At 43.6% G+C, this 19,916-nt stretch overlaps 1 protein-coding gene across 2 annotated transcripts in view; it reads left to right on the plus strand.

Annotated features, from left to right (window-relative positions):
- LOC109893636 (band 4.1-like protein 4) overlaps nt 1-13,370 on the plus strand; it is an 89,963-nt gene extending 76,593 nt beyond the window's left edge. For both annotated transcript variants that reach the window (XM_031826275.1, XM_031826274.1), the window contains 9 exons: nt 510-620; nt 3,335-3,391; nt 3,805-3,882; nt 6,576-6,695; nt 6,934-6,981; nt 9,057-9,128; nt 11,451-11,561; nt 11,932-12,010; nt 12,255-13,370. In XM_031826275.1, coding sequence (XP_031682135.1) covers nt 510-620; nt 3,335-3,391; nt 3,805-3,882; nt 6,576-6,695; nt 6,934-6,981; nt 9,057-9,128; nt 11,451-11,561; nt 11,932-12,010; nt 12,255-12,368 — 790 coding nt within the window. In that variant the 3' untranslated portion in view covers nt 12,369-13,370. The remainder of the gene's footprint in view (nt 1-509; nt 621-3,334; nt 3,392-3,804; nt 3,883-6,575; nt 6,696-6,933; nt 6,982-9,056; nt 9,129-11,450; nt 11,562-11,931; nt 12,011-12,254) is intronic.
- The last annotated feature ends 6,546 nt before the right edge of the window (nt 13,371-19,916 follow it).

A 19,916-nucleotide genomic window follows, 5' to 3' on the forward strand; every position in this document is an offset into this window, starting at 1 on the left:
GTTTCAACATTATTTCATCTCCATATTGATTTGTGTTATCTTGGGGCTGCGATGTGCTCCCTCTTTCCCTCTCAGGGGGCTGTGTGTGTGTACGTGTGTGTACGTGTGTGTGTACGTGTGTGTGTGTGTGTACACGTGTGTGTGTGTGCGTGTGTGTGTGTGTCAGAGGGGCCTTATCTGAAGCTAATGAATGCAGACAGACAGGATGTGTGTGAGGCCTGGGGTCACTAACCAGCAGCCATTGGTGTGACCTGTTGCCTTGGCATTTAGATGTATTCTCTGAGACTATGATGTCATCATCCTGCCATTTACTGACGTATCTGTGTCATTGTGGTTATGGCTAGGTGAAGAGGAATGTTGTTGTTTGTATCAGCATGATGACTAAGGACTATACTTAGTTTGTTTTTGCCAACAGATCATTCACTATATAGATCAATGTATGTATTATTGACAGCTAGCTGCCTATCCTGATGGTAATTCTGATCAAGTTTCCTTGTTTTCCTCCCCAGTGGACTGTACAACACAGCAAACCAGCGAACCAAGTCGCCCAAATTTCTCAAAGCACGTGGTCGCACCCCTTCAGGAGTCAGCGGGAAGGAAACGTCCCAGAACCCACGCTGGTGTGTAGCCTTCTCCTATGATATGTCACCTATGACATGTCAACCCACCTCACCTCTCCCCCCAATAGCTCAGCTGACACTAGCATGTACTGTCCATCAACTGTCCATGTGTACCTTATGTTCAGGGACGTCATGCATCCCAAAAATCAGAGGGAGCCCAAAGTACGTGAGGATACCTGGAGGGCTGGTCCAGAGGGTAGCCCCCCCTTTCGGAAGTTGGAGATTTTTGCATTTTCAAAACACCTGAAACAGCTTTTTCCTGTAATCTAGAGCCATAATAATTATGCATATTTCTATGCATACATTTTTCTGCATATCTAAGCATACCTCTTGAGCTGTCTGTATCCTTCTGACTGGTGTTAATTTTTTTAAAGAAACTAAATATGCTTCTCTGCATCTCTGCTAAAATCTGGATAAAAGATTGGAAGGAATGTGAGTCTTATTCAGCACATTTAGTAATTACTTGCTTTTCTAATGTCTACCAACCTTGCCAGCAGGCATGCCAGATAGTTTGAAAGTTAGACAAGCTAGCTACTCTAACTTGATTGATATCCTGAAATGGCTTCTTGGTAGCTAGTTATCAGGTTGGGAGATTGGTAACCTATCTAGGTTAGCTAAAGACAACTTCATCAAATTGATAGGTGGATAGTAGTATTACAGAGAAACACCAACAGGACAAATCTGAGGGGCCACGTGGCCATGTGACCTCTATAGGTATGACACCTGTGCTGGTAGAGATGTGTTCCCTTCACCTAGCTAACCTACGACATTTCACCTGTGCTGCCAATAACTGACAGTTATATGGACTGTCCATAACCTGAACAGCTGTGCTTCTTGTGCAGGTAGAAAGTGAACCTCGGGTAGTGGCAGAAGAGAATAGGAGGGGACAAGACTCGGGTAGCGGCAGAATAGGAGAGGAGGAGACAGGACTCGGGTAGTGGCAGAAGAGGAGAGGAGGAGACAGGACTCGGGTAGTGGCAGAAGAGGAGAGGAGGAGACAGGACTCGGGTAGTGGCAGAAGAGAAGAGGAGGAGACAGGACTCGGTAGTGGCAGAAGAGAAGAGGAGGAGACAGGACTCGGTAGTGGCAGAAGAGAAGAGGAGGAGACAGGACTTGGGTAGTGGCAGAAGAGAAGAGGAGGAGACAGGACTCGGGTAGAGGCAGAAGAGGAGGAGACAGGACTCGGGTAGAGGCAGAAGAGAAGAGGAGGAGACATGACTCGGGTAGTGGCAGAAGAGACAGAGCAGGGGACAGGACTCAAGTAGTGGCAGAAGAGTAGAGGAGGGGACAGGACTCGGGTAGTGGCAGAATAAGGGAGGAGGGGACAGGACAGGACTCAGGTAGTGGCAGAATAAGGGAGGAGGGGACAGGACTCGGGTAGTGGCAGAAGAGGAGAGGAGGGACAGGACTCGGGTAGTGGCAGAAGAGGAGAGGAGGGGACAGGACTCGGGTAGTGGCAGAAGAGGAGAGGAGGGGACAGGACTCGGGTAGTGGCAGAAGAAGAGAGGAGGGGACAGGACTCGGGTAGTGGCAGAAGAGGAGAGGAGGGGACAGGACTCGGGTAGTGGCAGAAGAGGAGAGGAGGGGACAGGACTCGGGTAGTGGCAAAAGAGGAGAGGAGGGGACAGGACTCGGATAGTGGCAAAAGAGGAGAGGAGGGGACAGGACTCGGGTAGTGGCAGAAGAGGAGAGGAGGGGACAGGACTTGGGTAGTGGCAGAAGAGGAGAGGAGGGGACAGGACTTGGGTAGTGGCAGAAGAGGAGAGGAGGGACCGGACTCAGGTAGTGGCAGAAGAGGAGAGGAGGGGACAGGACTCGGGTAGTGGCAGAAGAGGAGAGGAGGGGACAGGACTCAAGTAGTGGCAGAAGAGGAGAGGAGGGGACAGGACTCAAGTAGTGGCAGAAGAGGAGAGGAGGGGACAGGACTCAATTAGTGGCAGAAGAGGAGAGGAGGGGACAGGACTCAAGTAGTGGCAGAAGAGGAGAGGAGAGGAGAAATCTATGTTGCTCTTTCAGTAATTTCCCCTTTGAAAAGTACATATATGGGATAATGTTTCCTTCTAGTGGTGCAATGAGGAACTAACTGTAGAGCCTGTACAGTTCTTGCTCCACTATTAGCATTACTCACAATATTGTGGGTATGTGTATAACAAAACATGTTTACCTTATAACAGCTGATAATTGTTCCTATACAAGCAGTTAATTACCAAAAATTTATTTTGAAGACACCCCTGTTTAAATTGCCTTATAAATGTGTCTATACTGTACTGAAGCTACTGCAAAGGTCACATAGTAGTGTGTTTGTATGAAGTAGACCATTCTAGTAATCAAATACCAGATTTGTACTTCATGTTATTTTAATATGAATGAGTCATAAAGGTTAGTCTGGGCTGTGTCTGTTGTGGGGCAGAGATGCAGAAAATCTGGGTAGCAACCCTTAATCAGATTACCCCTAGGGTTTGTGGCCAATGAAGCACTCTCTTTGAATAGATACCAATTATCATAAATCATAGTGGGACAGATGCTCTCACTTTTAAGTCAGAGTCATTCATGTTTAGGTTGATGATTAAAACATGTCAAACTCATCAACACTCTCTGTTTAATAGTAGTTGTAACATGACAGTGACATTCCTCTGATGTCTAATAGTAACAACATGACAGTGACTCTCTGATAATAACATGACAGTAATAACTTCTGTGATATGATCCCTCAGGAAAGGCCAGGCCAGTGATCCAACAGATCCCCTGAACCAGAACGATCAGCTAAGGAGGTACAGTTAGCTTACAGTACTGCATGCTAAATTCTTCAATTCTGAACCTCTGTCCTCTCTGCAACTAAAGGGTCACATCTTTACATCCCTATGTTCCACACAGACTTAGACAAGTCAGACAAACCCAGTGACTTGCCAAGATTGTCATTGATGTACTGTGTTGTAATGGGGCAGCACCACAAACCCACTGTTGGAGCTCTACAGGGATGACGATCTAGTCAGTGTGTGGTTCTGTTTTTCAGCATTACATTACATTACATTACATTAGCCGAGTTCTGGAGTCATTTCTCTAAAAGTAAAAGTTAACACTTGTCCTCTCTCTCTGACAGGTCATACACAAACAACATTCCATCTAATTTATTTGACCCTGGTCAACTTTTAACCTCGTTTTATTCACCGCTGCCCACCCGCAGGTCACGCTCCCGTGGCAACACCAGCAGTGGCAGCGAGTCCGAGACCTCCACCCGGGAGCATCGTAAAAAGAGGAACCGGTGAGTGATGCCACTCTGCTTTCCCTACAAAGAGACATATCTGTACATATAGCCATTAAATATACAGAATAAAGATATATAGTAAACCGCTACTACTACCTCCTATTATGTACATAGTAGTACCACTAAAAGTACATAGTAATATTTCTCAAAGGTGACAGCCATTCCATAGTAAACTACAACTCTATCATATGGGGGTATAGCTCCCAAGACTACTATTTCCCTAAGCCAGTGTCTGTAAGGGAAGTATGTATTGAAGAAATACAGCATATCATCAGGCTGCTATTGTCCTCTGAATGATACTATATGTTGAGACCCACAATGGTTCCCTAGCTGTGTCATACGATATACCATACACTATAGACAGCCTCAAGTGTCTGAATATCTCATGATGGAGCGAAAGTAATTAGGAAGGAAACGAGAGAGTATATTTCGTGGAAATTGTGTTGCTATCTGTTGTGACAGTAAAAATAGTGATGTACAATATCGTTTTTTCAAGTTTCTAGTTTTAGTATGACATGCACATGTGAAATGTGCACATGCACATGTGACAGTGAAATGCCTTTCTTGACAGCGCTAAACCCAACACTGCAGTTATCAATAACAATTTAATACTAAAAATAACATAAGGTAGAAAAAAACTAAATAAATAAAACTAAGAAGAACACGAGAAAGTAAGTAAGCATATATATACATTATATACACTGAGTATACCAAACATTAGGAACCCTTTTTGCCTTCAGAACAGACTCAATTCATCAGGGCATGGACTGTACAAGGTGTTGAAAGTGTTCCACGAGGATGCTGGCCCATGTGGACTCCAAGGCTTCCCACAGTTGTGTCAAGTTGGCTGGATGTCCTATGTGTGGTGGACCATTCTTGATACATATGGGAAAATGTTAAGTGTGAAAAACCCAGCAGCGTTGCAGTTCTTGACATAAACCAGTACTCCTGGCACATATTACCATACCGCGTTCAAAGGCACTTACATTTTTTGTCTTGCCCATTTACCGTCAGTGGCACACATACACAATCCATGTCTCTCTTGTTTCAAGGCTTAAAAAGCCTTCTTTAAGTCTCCTCCCATTCATCTACACTGATTGAAGTGGATTTAACAGGTGACATCAATAGGGGATCATAGCTTTCACCTGTATTCACCTGGTCAGTCTATGTCATGGAAAAAGCAGGTGTCTTAATGTTTTGTATACTCAGTGTATCGGGGCAGTCAGTTCTAGTACCATATGTACAATGTGCAGGGATACATACTGGAGTCATAGATGTAGATATGTATAGGGGTAAGGTGACTAGGCATCAGGATATATGATAAACAGAGTAGCAGCAGTGTACAGTATATGATGATTGTGTGTGAGTGGGTGTGCAGAGTCAGTATAATTGTATGTGGATATTATGTGTGTGTGAGCAAATGGTGTAGTGACAGTTTGTGTGTGTGTTGGAGTGACAATTTGCGTGTGTGTGTATGGCCCTGTGAGTGTGCATAGAGACAATAATCTGCATAGAAACAATAATCAGATAATCTGTGTAGCCATTTAGTTAGCTATTTATCTGTTTTATGGCTTGGGGAAGGAAGCTGTTCAGGAGACTGTTGCTGTCAGACTTGATGCACAGACACCACTTGCCGTGCAGAAGAGGAGAGAATAGTCTTAGTGATTTTTTTTAGGCCTTATTTTCATACCACCTGACATAGAGGTCCTGCATGGCAGGGAGCTCGGCCCCAGTGATGTACTGGTGCTACTGTCATACCAAGCAGTGATGCAGCCAGTCAAGATGCTCCTAATGGTACAGCTGTAGAGCTTTTTGAGAAGTGTTTCATCACTGGTGATCGGGCCTAAAACTGTTGTCGTCAGCAAACTTGGTGATGGTGTTGGAGTCGTACGTGGCCACGCAGTTGTGGGTGAACAGGGATTACAGGAAGGGACTAAGCACGCACCCCTGTGGGGCCCCCGTGTTGAGGGTCAACGTGGCGGAGGGGATGTTGCCGACCATCATCACCTGGGGTCAGCCTGTCAGGAAGTCCAGGATCCAGTTGCAGAGGGAGGTGTTCAGTCCAAACGTCCTAAGCTTAGTGATGAGTTTGGAAGGCAACATGATGTTGAACGCTGATCTGCAGTCAATTAAAAGCATTCTCACATAGGTGTTCCTCTTATCTAGCAGTGTGGAGTGCAATTGAAATTGTGTCGTCTAGGGATCTGCTGGGGCGGTATGTAAATCGGAGTGGGTGTAGGGTGTCTGGGATGATGGAGTTGATGTGTGCCATAACCAGCCTCTAAAAGCACTTCATGATTACAGAAGTGAGTGCTACAGGGGGTAGTCATTGTGGCATGAAGCCTTAGAGTTCTTAGGAACGGGAATGATGGTGGTCATATTAAAACACGTGTGGATTACAGACTGGGACAAGGAGAGGTTGAAAATGACTGTGAATATGCCTGCCAGCTGTTCTGCGCATGTTCTGAGAACACAAGGTCCTTTGAATGTGGATGCATTATGTGTCAGTTAGTTGCAACCATATTGTCATCTCTGTACATGTCTGTGTAGATGTAACATGGTTGGATTGTATGTTCCAGCCTTCCAGGTCTTTTATGTAGAAGTAATATGTTTATGCTGTATATTTATAATATACTGGCATATAATACTCCTATATGATATTACAATACTAAAATAATATTATATTCCAGGTCTCGTCAGGAGAATGAGATGGTGGACTCTGGTCCTCAGTGGGAAGCTGTGCTCTGTCGTCAAAAAGAGAAGTCTCAGAACGACCCAAACCATCGCCGCTCACGACACCGTTCTCGATCGTAAGACAACCATACACAAGTCGCACACTCCCCCATCCCGCTCCTCCCTGCGCTAAAGACCCCCACCTCTGACGTGACCTGGAACAATGCCTTAAGCTACGGTCAATTTCATCTCCTCAATTTACAGATACACAGAGGGAAGGATTTCCATTCATTACAATAACTCTCCTTATCAGATGGTCCGTCTTATGAATAACCCTTGACCTATTAACCCCTGTAATTCTGTGATGTGTTCCAGGCGGAGTCCAGATGTGCAGGCTAAAGAGCAGCTGTGGAAGCACATCCAGTAAGTAATGACTCCATTAATGAGGTTCAACAGTGCTCTTTTAGAAATAAGCAGGTACCACTTTATTTGGGTAAGGTAACTAGGCATTAGGATATATGATAAACAGAGTAGCAGCAGCATACAGGTATATGATAATTGAATGTGAGTGGGTGTGTAGTCAGTATAAATGTACACGGCGTTCAGAAAGTTTTTTAGAACCCTTGACTTTTTCATTATTTTGTTACATCACAGCCTTGTTCTAAAATGGTTTCAATTACATGTTTTCCTCATCAATCTACACACAATACCCATAAGGGCGGCAGGGTAGCCTAGTGGTTAGAGCGTTGGGCTAGTAACCGGAAGGTTGCAAGTTCAAATCCCCGAAGCCACTCCTCAGTAAAAGGCACATGACAGCCCGCTTAGGCACCTAAAGGACTCTCAGACCATGAGAAACAAGATTCTCTGGTCTGATGAAACAAAGATTGAAATCTTTGCTAATCGTCACATCTGGAGGAAACCTGGCACCATCCCTACGGTGAAGCGTGGTGGCAGCATCATGCTGTGAGGATGTTTTTCAGCGGTAGGGACAGGGAGACTAGTCAGCATTGAGGGAAAGATGAACAGAGCAAAGTACAGAGAGATCCTTGATGAAAACCAGAGCGCTCAGGACCTCAGACTGGGGCGAAGGTTCGCCTTCCAACAGGACAACGACCTGAAGCACACAACGCAGGAGTGGCTTCAGGACAAGACTCTTAATGTCCTCGAGTGGTCCAGCCAGAGCTCGGACTTGATCAAACATCTGGAGAGACCTGAAAATAGCTGTGCAGCGACGCTCCCCGTCCAAACCTGACAGAGCTTGAGAGGCTCTTCAGAGAAGAATGGGAGAAACTCCCCAATACAGGTGTGCCAAGCTTGTAGCGTCATACCCAAGAAGACTCGAGGGTGTCTGCCAAAGGTGCTTCAACAAAGTACTGAGTAAAGGGTCTGAATACTTATGTAAATGTGATATTTCATTTTTTTCAAACATTTCTAAATACCTGTTTTTGCTTTGTCATTATGAGGTATTGTGTGTAGATTGATGAGGAAAAAAACACATTTTTAATCAGTTTTAGAATAAGGCTGTAACCTAACGAAATGTGTGGAAGGTCAAGTCGTCAAAATACTTTCCGTGTGTGTGTGTGTGTGTGTGTGTGTGTGTGTGTGTTGGCGTGTCAGTGTGCGTGAGTGTGTATGGCCCTGTGAGTGTGTGTGTTGGCGTGTCAGTGTGCGTGAATGTGCATAGCGAAAATAGTCCGCATAGAGACAATAATCAGATAATCCGTGTAGCCATTTAGTTAGCTATTTAGTTAGCTATTTATCAGTGTTATGGTTTGGAGATAGAAGCTGTTCAGGAGCCTGTTGGTGTCAGACTTGATGCACTGGTACCGGCTGACGTGCGGAAGAGGAGAGAGTAGTCTATGATTTTTTTTCTTCCCGGGCTTTCCTTTCAAACCGCCTGATATAGAGGTCCTGGGTGGCAGGGAGCTCGGCCCCAGTGATGTACTGGGCTGTCTTCACCAAGATGTTCTAACTGGTATAGCTGTTGAACTTTTGGAGGATTTGAGGGCACATGCCAAACCTTTTTAACCTCCTGAGGGGGAAGAGGCGCTGTCGGGCCTTCTTCAGGACTGTGCATGTGTCTCTGTGGACCATTTTCAATCCTTAGTGTTGTGGACACCGAGGAACTTGAAGTTCTCAACCGCTCCATGGTTGGACTGTATGTTCCAGACTTCCAGGTATTTTATGTAGATGTAATATGGTTAATACTGGTTGCTTATCAACAGATAGGTAGTTGATAGTGTGACCTACAGATGGACTATCCAAATAAAGTATGACCAATAGGCCTTTTTTCCTGTGTTATGAAAAGTTAAAGGTGTAGCACTATAATGACTTGACTAACCATGACTAATAGTTGATAACTATTCATAAAGAGAATATACTATTGAACAGTATGCACTAACACAGCCTTCAGACGTTTTTGAAAAAGTGTGCACAGCCTTTTCTCCAGTGAATGGTAACATGAATGGTAACATACCCTGGTGGTTGTGTTCCTACAGGAAGGAGCTGGTGGACCCTGCTCCTGATCTAACAGAGGATCAGCTGAAGGAGATCCCCTACAAGAAAGTGGAGTGAGTTAGATAGATTAGATAGTCTACATTTTTTAAGATGAAAACTTGTCGATATGATAATCAGACAGGTCAATATGATAATCTGACAGTTAAGATAATATCATAATCAGACAAGTATGATATGATAATCAAACAGGACTATATAATAATCAGACAGGTATATATAATGGTAATCAGACAGGTCAATATGATAATCAGACAGGTCTATATGACAATCAGACAATGATTATATGATAATCAGACAGGTATGATAATGTGATAATCAGATACAGTTGAAGTCGGAAGTTTCCATACACCTTAGCCAAATACATTTAAACTCAGTTTTTCACAATTCATGATATTTAATCCTAGTAAAACTTCCCTGTCTTAGGTCATTTAGGATCACCACTTTATTTTAAGAATGTGAAATGTCAGAATAATAGTAGAGAGGGATTTATTTCAGCTTTTATTTATTTCATCACATTCCCAGTGGGTCAGAAGTTTACATACACTCAATTAGTATTTGGTAGCATTGCCTTTAAATTGTTTAACTTGGGTCAAACGTTTCGGGTAGCTTTCTACAAGCTTCCCACAATAAGTTGGGTGAATTTTGGCCCATTCCTCCTGACAGAGCTGGTGTAACTGAGTCAGGTTTGTAGGCCTCCTTGCTCACATGTGCTTTTTCAGTTCTGCACACAGATTTTCCATAGGATTGAGGTCAGGGCTTTGTGATGGTCACTCCAATACCTTGACTTTGTTGTCCTAAAGCCATATTGCCACAACTTTGGAAGTATACTTGGTGTCATTGTTCATTTGGAAGACCCATATGCTACCAAGCTTTAACTTCCTGACTGATGTCTTGAGATGTTGCTTCAATATATCCACATAATTTTCCATCCTCATGATGCCATCTATTTTGTGAAGTGCACCAGTCCCTCCTGCAGAAAACCACCCCCACAACATGATGCTGCCACCCCTGTGCTTCACAGTTGGGATGGTGTTCTTCAGCTTGCAAGCCTCCCCCTTTTTTCTCCAAACATGACAATGGTCATTAGGGCCAAACAGTTGTATTTTTGTTTCATCAGACCAGAGGACATTTCTCCAAAAAGTGTGATCTTTGTCCCCATGTGCAGTTGCAAACTGTAGTCTGGCTTTTTTTATGGCAGTTTTGGAGCAGTGGCTTCTTCCTTGCTGAGCGGCCTTTCAGGTTATGTCTATATAGGACTAGTTTTACTGTGGATATAGATACTTTTGTACCTGTTTCCTCCAGCATCTTCACAAGGTCCTTTGCTGTTGTTCTGGGATTGATTTGCACTTTTCGCACCAAAGTGCGTTCATCTCTAGGAGACAGAACGCGTCTCCTTCCTGAGCGATATGACGGTTGCGTGGTCCCATGGTGTTTATACTTTGGTATTATTGATTGTACAGATGAACTAGGTACCTTCAGGCGTTTGGAAATTGCTCCCAAGGATGAAGCAGACTTGTGGAGGTCTACAAATGTTTTTCTTAAGTCTTGGCTGATTTCTTCAGATTTTCCCATGATGTCAAGCAAAGAGGCACTGAGTTTGAAGGTAGGCCTTGAAATACATCCACAGGTACACCTCCAATTGACTCAAATGATGTCAATTAGCCTATCAGAAGCATCTAAAGCCATGACATAATTTTCTGGAATTTTCCAAGCTGTTTAAAGGCACAGTCTTAGTGTATGCAAACTTCTGACCCACTGGAATTGTGATACAGTGAATTATAAGTGAAGTAATCTGTCTGTAAACAATTGTTGGAGAAATTACTTGTGTCATGCACAAAGTACATGTCCTAAAGGACTTGCCAAAGCTATAGTTTGTTAACAAGAAATTTGTGGATTGGTTGAAAAATGAGTTTTAATGTGTATGTAAACTACTGACTTCAACTGTTGGTATGATAATATGATAACCAGACAGGTATGATAATATGATAATCAGACAGGTATGATATTATGACAATCAGACAGGTCAATATGAGAATCGTACAGGTCTATATGATAATCAGACAGGTCTATAATGAATGGAGCATGCTCAGTCAGCACATAGGGTCTGATGATCTGCACTTGGATAAGAAGATAACAGATTCCCCACCAGACTGCAGTGTTTCCCTCACATCTTTAATGATTGAGTCTGGCCTTTTCATACTGCTCCCTGTAGAGATACATTATGCTCTATTTAATTCTATCTCACCGGCTCTGAGATAGAAGCTGATGAATTCAGTATGGCGTGGGCTTATATCCCACTGGGCTAAATGAGAGGTAGGCCTACTCTCCTACACATGAGATAAAGTGAAGGATTCTATGTTCATCATTCTTTCCAGAACCCAAGGAGACCCAATCAAAATCCGGCACTCTCATTCCCCCCGGAGTTTCCATCAGTACCGACGCTCCCAGTGTTCCGAAGGGGAGAGGTCCGTGCTCTCTGAGGTCAAGTGAGTCTAAACTGGTCTCAGGCCAGATCTTCACATTTAAATGGAATACAATCTGAGGCGCGTTGTAGATGTGTAAAGACAGTGATCCTGACGTTCGCAGAGATCACATTCACGGTAAACTCAGCAAATGTCTGCCCAATCACATATTACCTTTAAATGCCAAGGGCGCTGCAACGTCTGTCAAATTCAATCCCGGCTCTAGTCTAGTTATTGTACGGTTGCTTGATGCTGATGGTTTGTTCCTGTATTGTTCAGCACCTTGAGACATGATAATGGAAGTGACTGTGTGCTTCATAAATAGTATAGTATGATTAAAGTGTAACCCTGCGTTTGTCTTCCAACATCTAACACATCTCTACCCTCTCCCCAGCACCCGGACAGACCTTGTTCCCCCCTTACCTGTGACACGCACAGCAGACATCCCAGGTTCCAGCTCCACCCCCTCTCAGGTCAGTCACAAACCTTTTTCCTGCCGCTTATTGGTCAATGCCACACGTACAAGCTGTGACAAAGGCTGTGAGGCAGAAATGTTCTCGATGAATAAAAGTGATACTTTGCGAGCGCATAGCAGGGTGATTATTTCATTTGAATGGCAGTGCTACACGTATTAAATACAATACCAGCTTTTATTACCACAAACTCTGGTGAATTCATCTCCCTGCATTGATATTCAAACAATGTATTGTTTTCCAGAAGAAGCAAGGCTCTAAAGACACGCTGCTGTCAGAGATCATAGAGCATGACGTGAGGAGCAACGCCAAGGTGGTGAAGACGGTCCATACTCCCCGAACCAAGGTCGAGACGTGACCTGACAGAAACGCAACCACCACCGCAGAAACAATGCCACAATCTCTCACCAACAGAAAACATGTAAAGAAAAGCCTGATTTCTGGAAAGAAACATGAACTTGTGAAATACAACAGCGATGGCTGTGTGGAGTACACTGGTTGTGCTCAACACCAGTAACCAACCCCACCTTGGAGTACTGCTCTGTGTATGTACAGTATGTGTTAGATAATGCATGGAAACCCCTTTAAGAGGACAGAAAGGACACTTTTCAAAGTGTTTGTGCCAGTGTACTCTGCTGTCTTTTGACCACACCGACACCAGTAATCCTGTACAGTGTCTTCATTTTAGAGAGCATTTAAGCTTTAAGGCGCTTTTGTGTAAGCCTGGTCCCAGATATATTTGTTCTGTATAACCAACTCCACAACAACCATAGGCTATACAGCACAAACAGATCTGGGCCCACAGTACTTGTGAGTGGGCGAGATATACTGTATAATTGTACTCAGTTGTTGTAATCCGGATGAGACCGGATTGTGTAGCGATCACTGCACAGTCTTACATCAATCATGTTTTACTATGCATTTGCCTCCAAATTGATTTGACTTGCGTTATTATTATACAATATGCAGTATTAAAACATAGTGTTTCACTCATTCATGTTGAGCTCCCATGAGGACATGAAGTTTGCATCTGAAATGGCACCCTATTCCCTGCATCGTGCACTACTTTTAAACAGACCCTTATGGACCCTGGTAAAAAGTATTACACTGGGGATAGAGTGTCATTTGTGACGCAGACTGGGTTATTATGTTACTGTATTGTCAGGTGTGTTTACTGTAAGAACTTCTGTACTGTAGGAAACTTTGCTGCTGGACCCCAACATTTTTTTGCACATTAATACTGAATATTTCGGGGGGGGGGATTTATCATCAATTACAATAATGAGTAGCCCACACTGTACAGTAGTTGAACTGGAAATTCATCCTTGTCAATAAATACATTCAATATGTCTAAAATGTTGTCGGTGTTTAGTGTGTTTCATGATATTGATTATATATTGTTTCTGTAGTAACACTTGTCACCACCAAGTGGAGTCAGATGGCCAGGGTTTGCTCTCTAATGGTTGCTTGTTGTAAGAGAAGAGGACACTGGCTGGCTGCACTGTACACCAGTAACCTGAAGAGTGTAAAGCTCAAGGACAAGATGACTATGTGTAATAACATACCAATGGATTTAATTTATTCAGGGTTTTTATTTGGTCTAAAATCATGAAATTCTTACTTATTTGATCCTGTTCTTTTTGGAGAATCAGTGTGGAAGCACTGATGAACAAAACCAAGACAAAATGTAATGTCTATGTAATGGTGGTGGTGTCTGGGATGACTCACTCTGCCTTGCTGAAATGATAAGACAAAGTCAGAAATGGAAGAAATAGTTCAGCAGCTGCTACAATATATTACAGGAACACCAACTAAACTACTAACGTTGGATTTAGAAACTCAACAGTCCCTAATCTAATCTACAATCCTTGTAAAATCCATGTATGCAACTTTTTAGTGGGTGAATGGAGAAATGAAAGTGGTAACTATTAGGAACATATTTTAGGATGGCCAATAATGAATTCTATATACACCCATGTGAAGTATCCCAACAGCAACAACGATGACTCACTGTTATAGCAAGCAAACTGCTCAGCCATTTGAGTTGGCACTGAGTGTGTGTTGACTACTGCATGATGAATGGTAAGGCAGTTGATCTCAGGTTGTGTCCTGTCTTCAACTCAACTGAAGGACTCAGACTTTGTCCTAGAAAGCCTGATATGATTATTGGTTTATTCGGATCCCCATTAACTTTAGCAGAAGCAGCAACTATTCTTTCTGGGGTCCACACAAAAACATAAAACACAACAAGTAACAAAACACTGATGGACAAGAACAGTCACACAAATATAAAATATGATATACACTGAGTATACAAAACATTGGGAACACCTTCCTACTATTGAGTTGCAACCCCCTTAGCCCTCAGAACAGCCTCAATTCGTCGAGGCATGGACACTACAAGGTGTCGAAAGCATTCCACAGGGATTCTGGCCCATGCTGACTCCAAAACATCCCACAGTTGTGTCAAGTTGGCTGGATATTCTTTGGGTGGTGGACCATTCTTGAAACACACGGAAAACCGTTGTGTGAAAAACCCAGCCTTTTTGCACTTCTTGACACACTGAAACCGGTGCGCCTGGCACCTACTATCAAGGCTTAAAAATCCTTCTTTAACCTGTCTCTTCCCCTTCATCTACACTGATTGAAGTAGATTTAACAAGTGACATCAATAAGTGATCACAGCTTTAACCTGGATTCACCTGGTCAGTCTGTCATGGAGAAAGCAGGTGTTCCTAGTGTTCTGTACACTCAGTGTAGAAACAATACAACTATTCTGCCAGAATTCTTCCATCCATACATTTCCTGCCTTTCCTCCTTCTATGGTCTGAGATGTAGCCTATGGTATGACTTTCTCTCACTGTTTACATACATTTCCACTGATCTGATATAGCCTGCCTCCCCATTCCTCTGACTCAGTTTATCTCCTCATATCTGCACCGGAGCTAGTCACGATTTTAATGTGTTATGGCAGCATACCAGCAGGCTGTGCCAAATGCACTCATTCACCTCTTTCAAAGAAAGGATATGAGCAGGGCCCAGTGTTAGAAGATTATACTGTGCAAAGCATGAACGGAGTACGCCTGTACTTTGGAATGTTTCATGGATTAGGTGAGAGGGTTTATGTTTATTTGCAAGAGACATATTTAATTGTATACAATAATGTAAACACAGAGAAATAGTGTACTAATTTCATCTTCTTCTTAGCATACTGAAGCACTCCATTGTAGCAGACTGAAGTTCTTCAACCAACCAATTGAGTCCTGTAGGGACTACATTATAATAATGGGCCTATCCATGTCTTATGCCCTCTAAACATCCTGTTTTCCTGGAGGACAAGAGCCAGCACCCAGAAGCACTCAACTTGATGTAAACAGGAAACTGTAACATCCTCCTATTCCTTCCTGGTTTATGACAGACCTATTTATCCAGTGAATGTGAAGACATCTGTGTTATCCTGATTAAACAGCTGGGACTCAAGGATGTATCAGTATTAAGGCAGTTTCTATGGAAAGTCCCCATATACATATCAGATTTGAATGAAGTACAGTACCAGTACTAAATAGCTATGACAAAAAAGTGCAAACTACCCATGAAGTTTAAATACCAGATTTTGATGGGATGTATAGTACAGTAGCTGTACTTGCTAGTGGGATATTGCTACCTTTAGTTTTATTTAACTAGGCAAGTCAGTTAAGAACAAATTCTTATTTTCAATGACGGCCTGGGAACAGTGGCAGAACGACAGATTGGTACCTTGTCAGCTCGGGGATTTGAACTTGCAACAGCTGTGTTATCCAGGTTATTAGTCCAATGCTCTAACCACTAGGCTACCCTGCCTCCCCTCCACTACATCAATCAAATCTGCATGACCTCAGGGCCTGTTCCATGTCTGATGCCTAAACAGATCCAGAGACTGTCATGGGAGGACAGTGTCCCCTTTGTGGAAATCTTCTGCTACAGACAAACCTCTAGCACCGAGGTTGTTGTGTAGTCAGTGCACAGACATCTGTTCCTACTGGGGCATGTCTGCTGCAGGCCAATGGAAATGAATCCAGTAAATAAGACAGCCAGACACAACTTGCCTAACAAAGAGGTAACTTCTGATGTCATCTTATGCCACTCCTCAAGAGTGTAATACAGTCAACCATCCGAGCCAAATGCTCCACACTCGTAATGCTCCATCTCTCAACTTGTTCTCTGAGAAATTGAAATAGGGATTTAATTATTAAAAGTCTAAGCTGTTGGGGGGAGGGGGCTTCTAAGCTGACATATGGAATTGTTATTTATTTTTGGGCTTATTTTTGGGGGAGGGGTAGATCAGCTTTAATATTGCAGATAGATTGTAGCTTCCAATCACCCGTATGCTATTTTGCAAATATATATGTATATACAGTACCAGTCAAACGTTTGGACACACCTACTCATTTGGACACACCTACTCAAGGTTTTATCTTTATTTTTTACAATTTTCTACATTGTAGAATAATAGTGAAGACATCAAAACCATGAAATAACACATGGAATCATGTCGTAACCAAAAAAGTGTTAAACAAATCAAAATACATTTTATATTTGAGATTCTCCAAAGTAGCCACCCTTTGCCTTAATGACAGTGTTGGGGTTTGTTCCTTGTTCCTTGTCAATCATTGGTGAAATTAGCATTCAGACAATATCTTTAAGTAAATCAATCACTCATTTATTAATGCAATTGCAGACAGAAGTTGACAACAGGAACATAGCACGCATGTTTCCAAGTAAGTTCTGCAAAATAGAAAAGGGTCCGAGTTGTTTTCTTATTCCTACAGCCATATATCTAGTGATGTCACTACCTACATCATTACCTTCTACTCACGAGACCAAAACCATGCCTACACAGCTATATAAACAAGAGTTTTTGTGTTATCTAAAAGCTTACCAGTAAATGTCCACTCCCCAAGTTGATTTATAGTGGAATGTCTGACTAGTCTCTTATCTCTTACACTCCCTGCAGAGTTCTGTCTTCACATGGCTCTGAACGAACTTTATTTAACTCTCTGCAAACTGGAAACAATTTATCCGGAGGCTGCATTCATTGTAGCTGGGGATTTTAACAAGGCTAATCTGAAAACAAGACTCCCTAAATTTTATCAGCATATCGATTGCACAACCAGGGGTGGAAAGACCTTGGATCATTGTTACTCTAACTTCCGCGACGCATATAAGGCCCTGCCCCGCCCCCCTTTCGGAAAAGCTGACCACGACTCCATTTTGTTGATCCCTGCCTACAGACAGAAACTAAAACAAGAGGCTCCCACGCTGAGGTCTGTCCAACGCTGGTCCGACCAAGCTGACTCCACACTCCAAGACTGCTTCCATCACGTGGACTGGGAGATGTTTCGTATTGCGTCAGATAACAACATTGACGAATACGCTGATTCGGTGTGCGAGTTCATTAGAACGTGCGTTGAAGATGTCGTTCCCATAGCAACGATTAAAACATTCCCTAACCAGAAACCGTGGATTGATGGCAGCATTCGTGTGAAACTGAAAGCGCGAACCACTGCTTTTAATCAGGGCAAGGTGTCTGGTAACATGACCGAATACAAACAGTGCAGCTATTCCCTCCGCAAGGCTATCAAACAAGCTAAGCGCCAGTACAGAGACAAAGTAGAATCTCAATTCAACGGCTCAGACACAAGAGGCATGTGGCAGGGTCTACAGTCAATCACGGACTACAGGAAGAAATCCAGCCCAGTCACGGACCAGGATGTCTTGCTCCCAGGCAGACTAAATAACTTTTTTGCCCGCTTTGAGGACAATACTGTGCCACTGACACGGCCTGCAACGAAAACATGCGGTCTCTCCTTCACTGCAGCCGAGGTGAGTAAGACATTTAAACGCATCCCCAGCCGCGCCCTCAGAGCATGCGCAGACCAGCTGGCCGGTGTGTTTACGGACATATTCAATCAATCCCTATACCAGTCTGCTGTTCCCACATGCTTCAAGAGGGCCACCATTGTTCCTGTTCCCAAGAAAGCTAAGGTAACTGAGCTAAACGACTACCGCCCCGTAGCACTCACATCCGTCATCATGAAGTGCTTTGAGAGACTAGTCAAGGACCATATCACCTCCACCCTACCTGACACCCTAGACCCACTCCAATTTGCTTACCGCCCAAATAGGTCCACAGACGATGCAATCTCAACCACACTGCACACTGCCCTAACCCATCTGGACAAGAGGAATACCTATGTGAGAATGCTGTTCATCGACTACAGCTCGGCATTCAACACCATAGTACCCTCCAAGATCGTCATCAAGCTCGAGACCCTGGGTCTCGACCCCGCCCTGTGCAACTGGGTACTGGACTTCCTGACGGGCCGCCCCCAGGTGGTGAGGGTAGGCAACAACATCTCCACCCCTCTGATCCTCAACACTGGGGCCCCACAAGGGTGCGTTCTGAGCCCTCTCCTGTACTCCCTGTTTACCCACGACTGCGTGGCCACGCACGCCTCCAACTCAATCATCAAGTTTGCGGACGACACAACAGTGGTAGGCTTGATTACCAACAACGACGAGACGGCCTACAGGGAGGAGGTGAGGGCCCTCGGAGTGTGGTGTCAGGAAAATAACCTCACACTCAACGTCAACAAAACTAAGGAGATGATTGTGGACTTCAGGAAACAGCAGAGGGAACACCCCCCTATCCACATCGATGGAACAGTAGTGGAGAGGGTAGCAAGTTTTAAGTTCCTTGGCATACACATCACAGACAAACTGAATTGGTCCACTCACACAGACAGCATCGTGAAGAAGGCGCAGCAGCGCCTCTTCAACCTCAGGAGGCTGAAGAAATTCGGCTTGTCACCAAAAGCACTCACAAACTTCTACAGATGCACAATCGAGAGCATCCTGGCGGGGTGTATCACCGCCTGGTATGGCAACTGCACCGCCCTCAACCGTAAGGCTATCCAGAGGGTAGTGAGGTCTGCACAACGCATCACCGGGGGCAAACTACCTGCCCTCCAGGACACCTACACCACCCGATGCTACAGGAAGGCCATAAAGATCATCAAGGACATCAACCACCCGAGCCACTGCCTGTTCACCCCGCTGTCATCCAGAAGGCGAGGTCAGTACAGGTGCATCAAAGCTGGGACCGAGAGACTGAAAAACAGCTTCTATCTCAAGGCCATCAGACTGTTAAACAGCCACCACTAACATTGAGTGGCTGCTGCCAACACACTGTCAATGACACTGACTCAACTCTAGCCACTTTAATAATGGGAATTGATGGGAAATTATGTAAATATATCACTAGCCACTTTAAACAATGCTACCTTATATAATGTTACTTACCCTACATTATTCATCTCATATGCATATGTATATACTGTACTCTATATCATCGACTGCATCCTTATGTAATACATGTATCACTAGCCACTTTAACTATGCCACTTTGTTTACATACTCATCTCATATGTTATACTGTACTCAATATCATCTACTGTATCTTGCCTATGCTGCTTTGTACCATCACTCATTCATATATCCTTATGTACATATTCCTTATCCCCTTACACTGTGTATAAGACAGTAGTTTTTTGGGAATTGTTAGTTAGATTACTTGTTTGTTATTACTGCATTGTCGGAACTAGAAGCACAAGCATTTCGCTACACTCGCACTAACATCTGCTAACCATGTGTATGTGACAAATAAAATTTGATTTGATTTGATTTGATGACAGTCACACATTTCTCAGACAGTTTCTTCATAAGAGGCAGAGAACCTAGAAAAGACTGTGGAACCATATTAAACCTTTATAATGAATATATTTATTGTTCATCTGTAGTCTATGATCCTATAAATGTAAGGAGAGAGGGGTCTTATAACTCCTCCCCTTCTATTAATACAACATAA

This window comes from Oncorhynchus kisutch, linkage group LG6 (assembly GCF_002021735.2).
Source record: "Oncorhynchus kisutch isolate 150728-3 linkage group LG6, Okis_V2, whole genome shotgun sequence".
In the NCBI taxonomy this organism is placed as follows: Eukaryota; Metazoa; Chordata; class Actinopteri; order Salmoniformes; family Salmonidae; genus Oncorhynchus; species Oncorhynchus kisutch.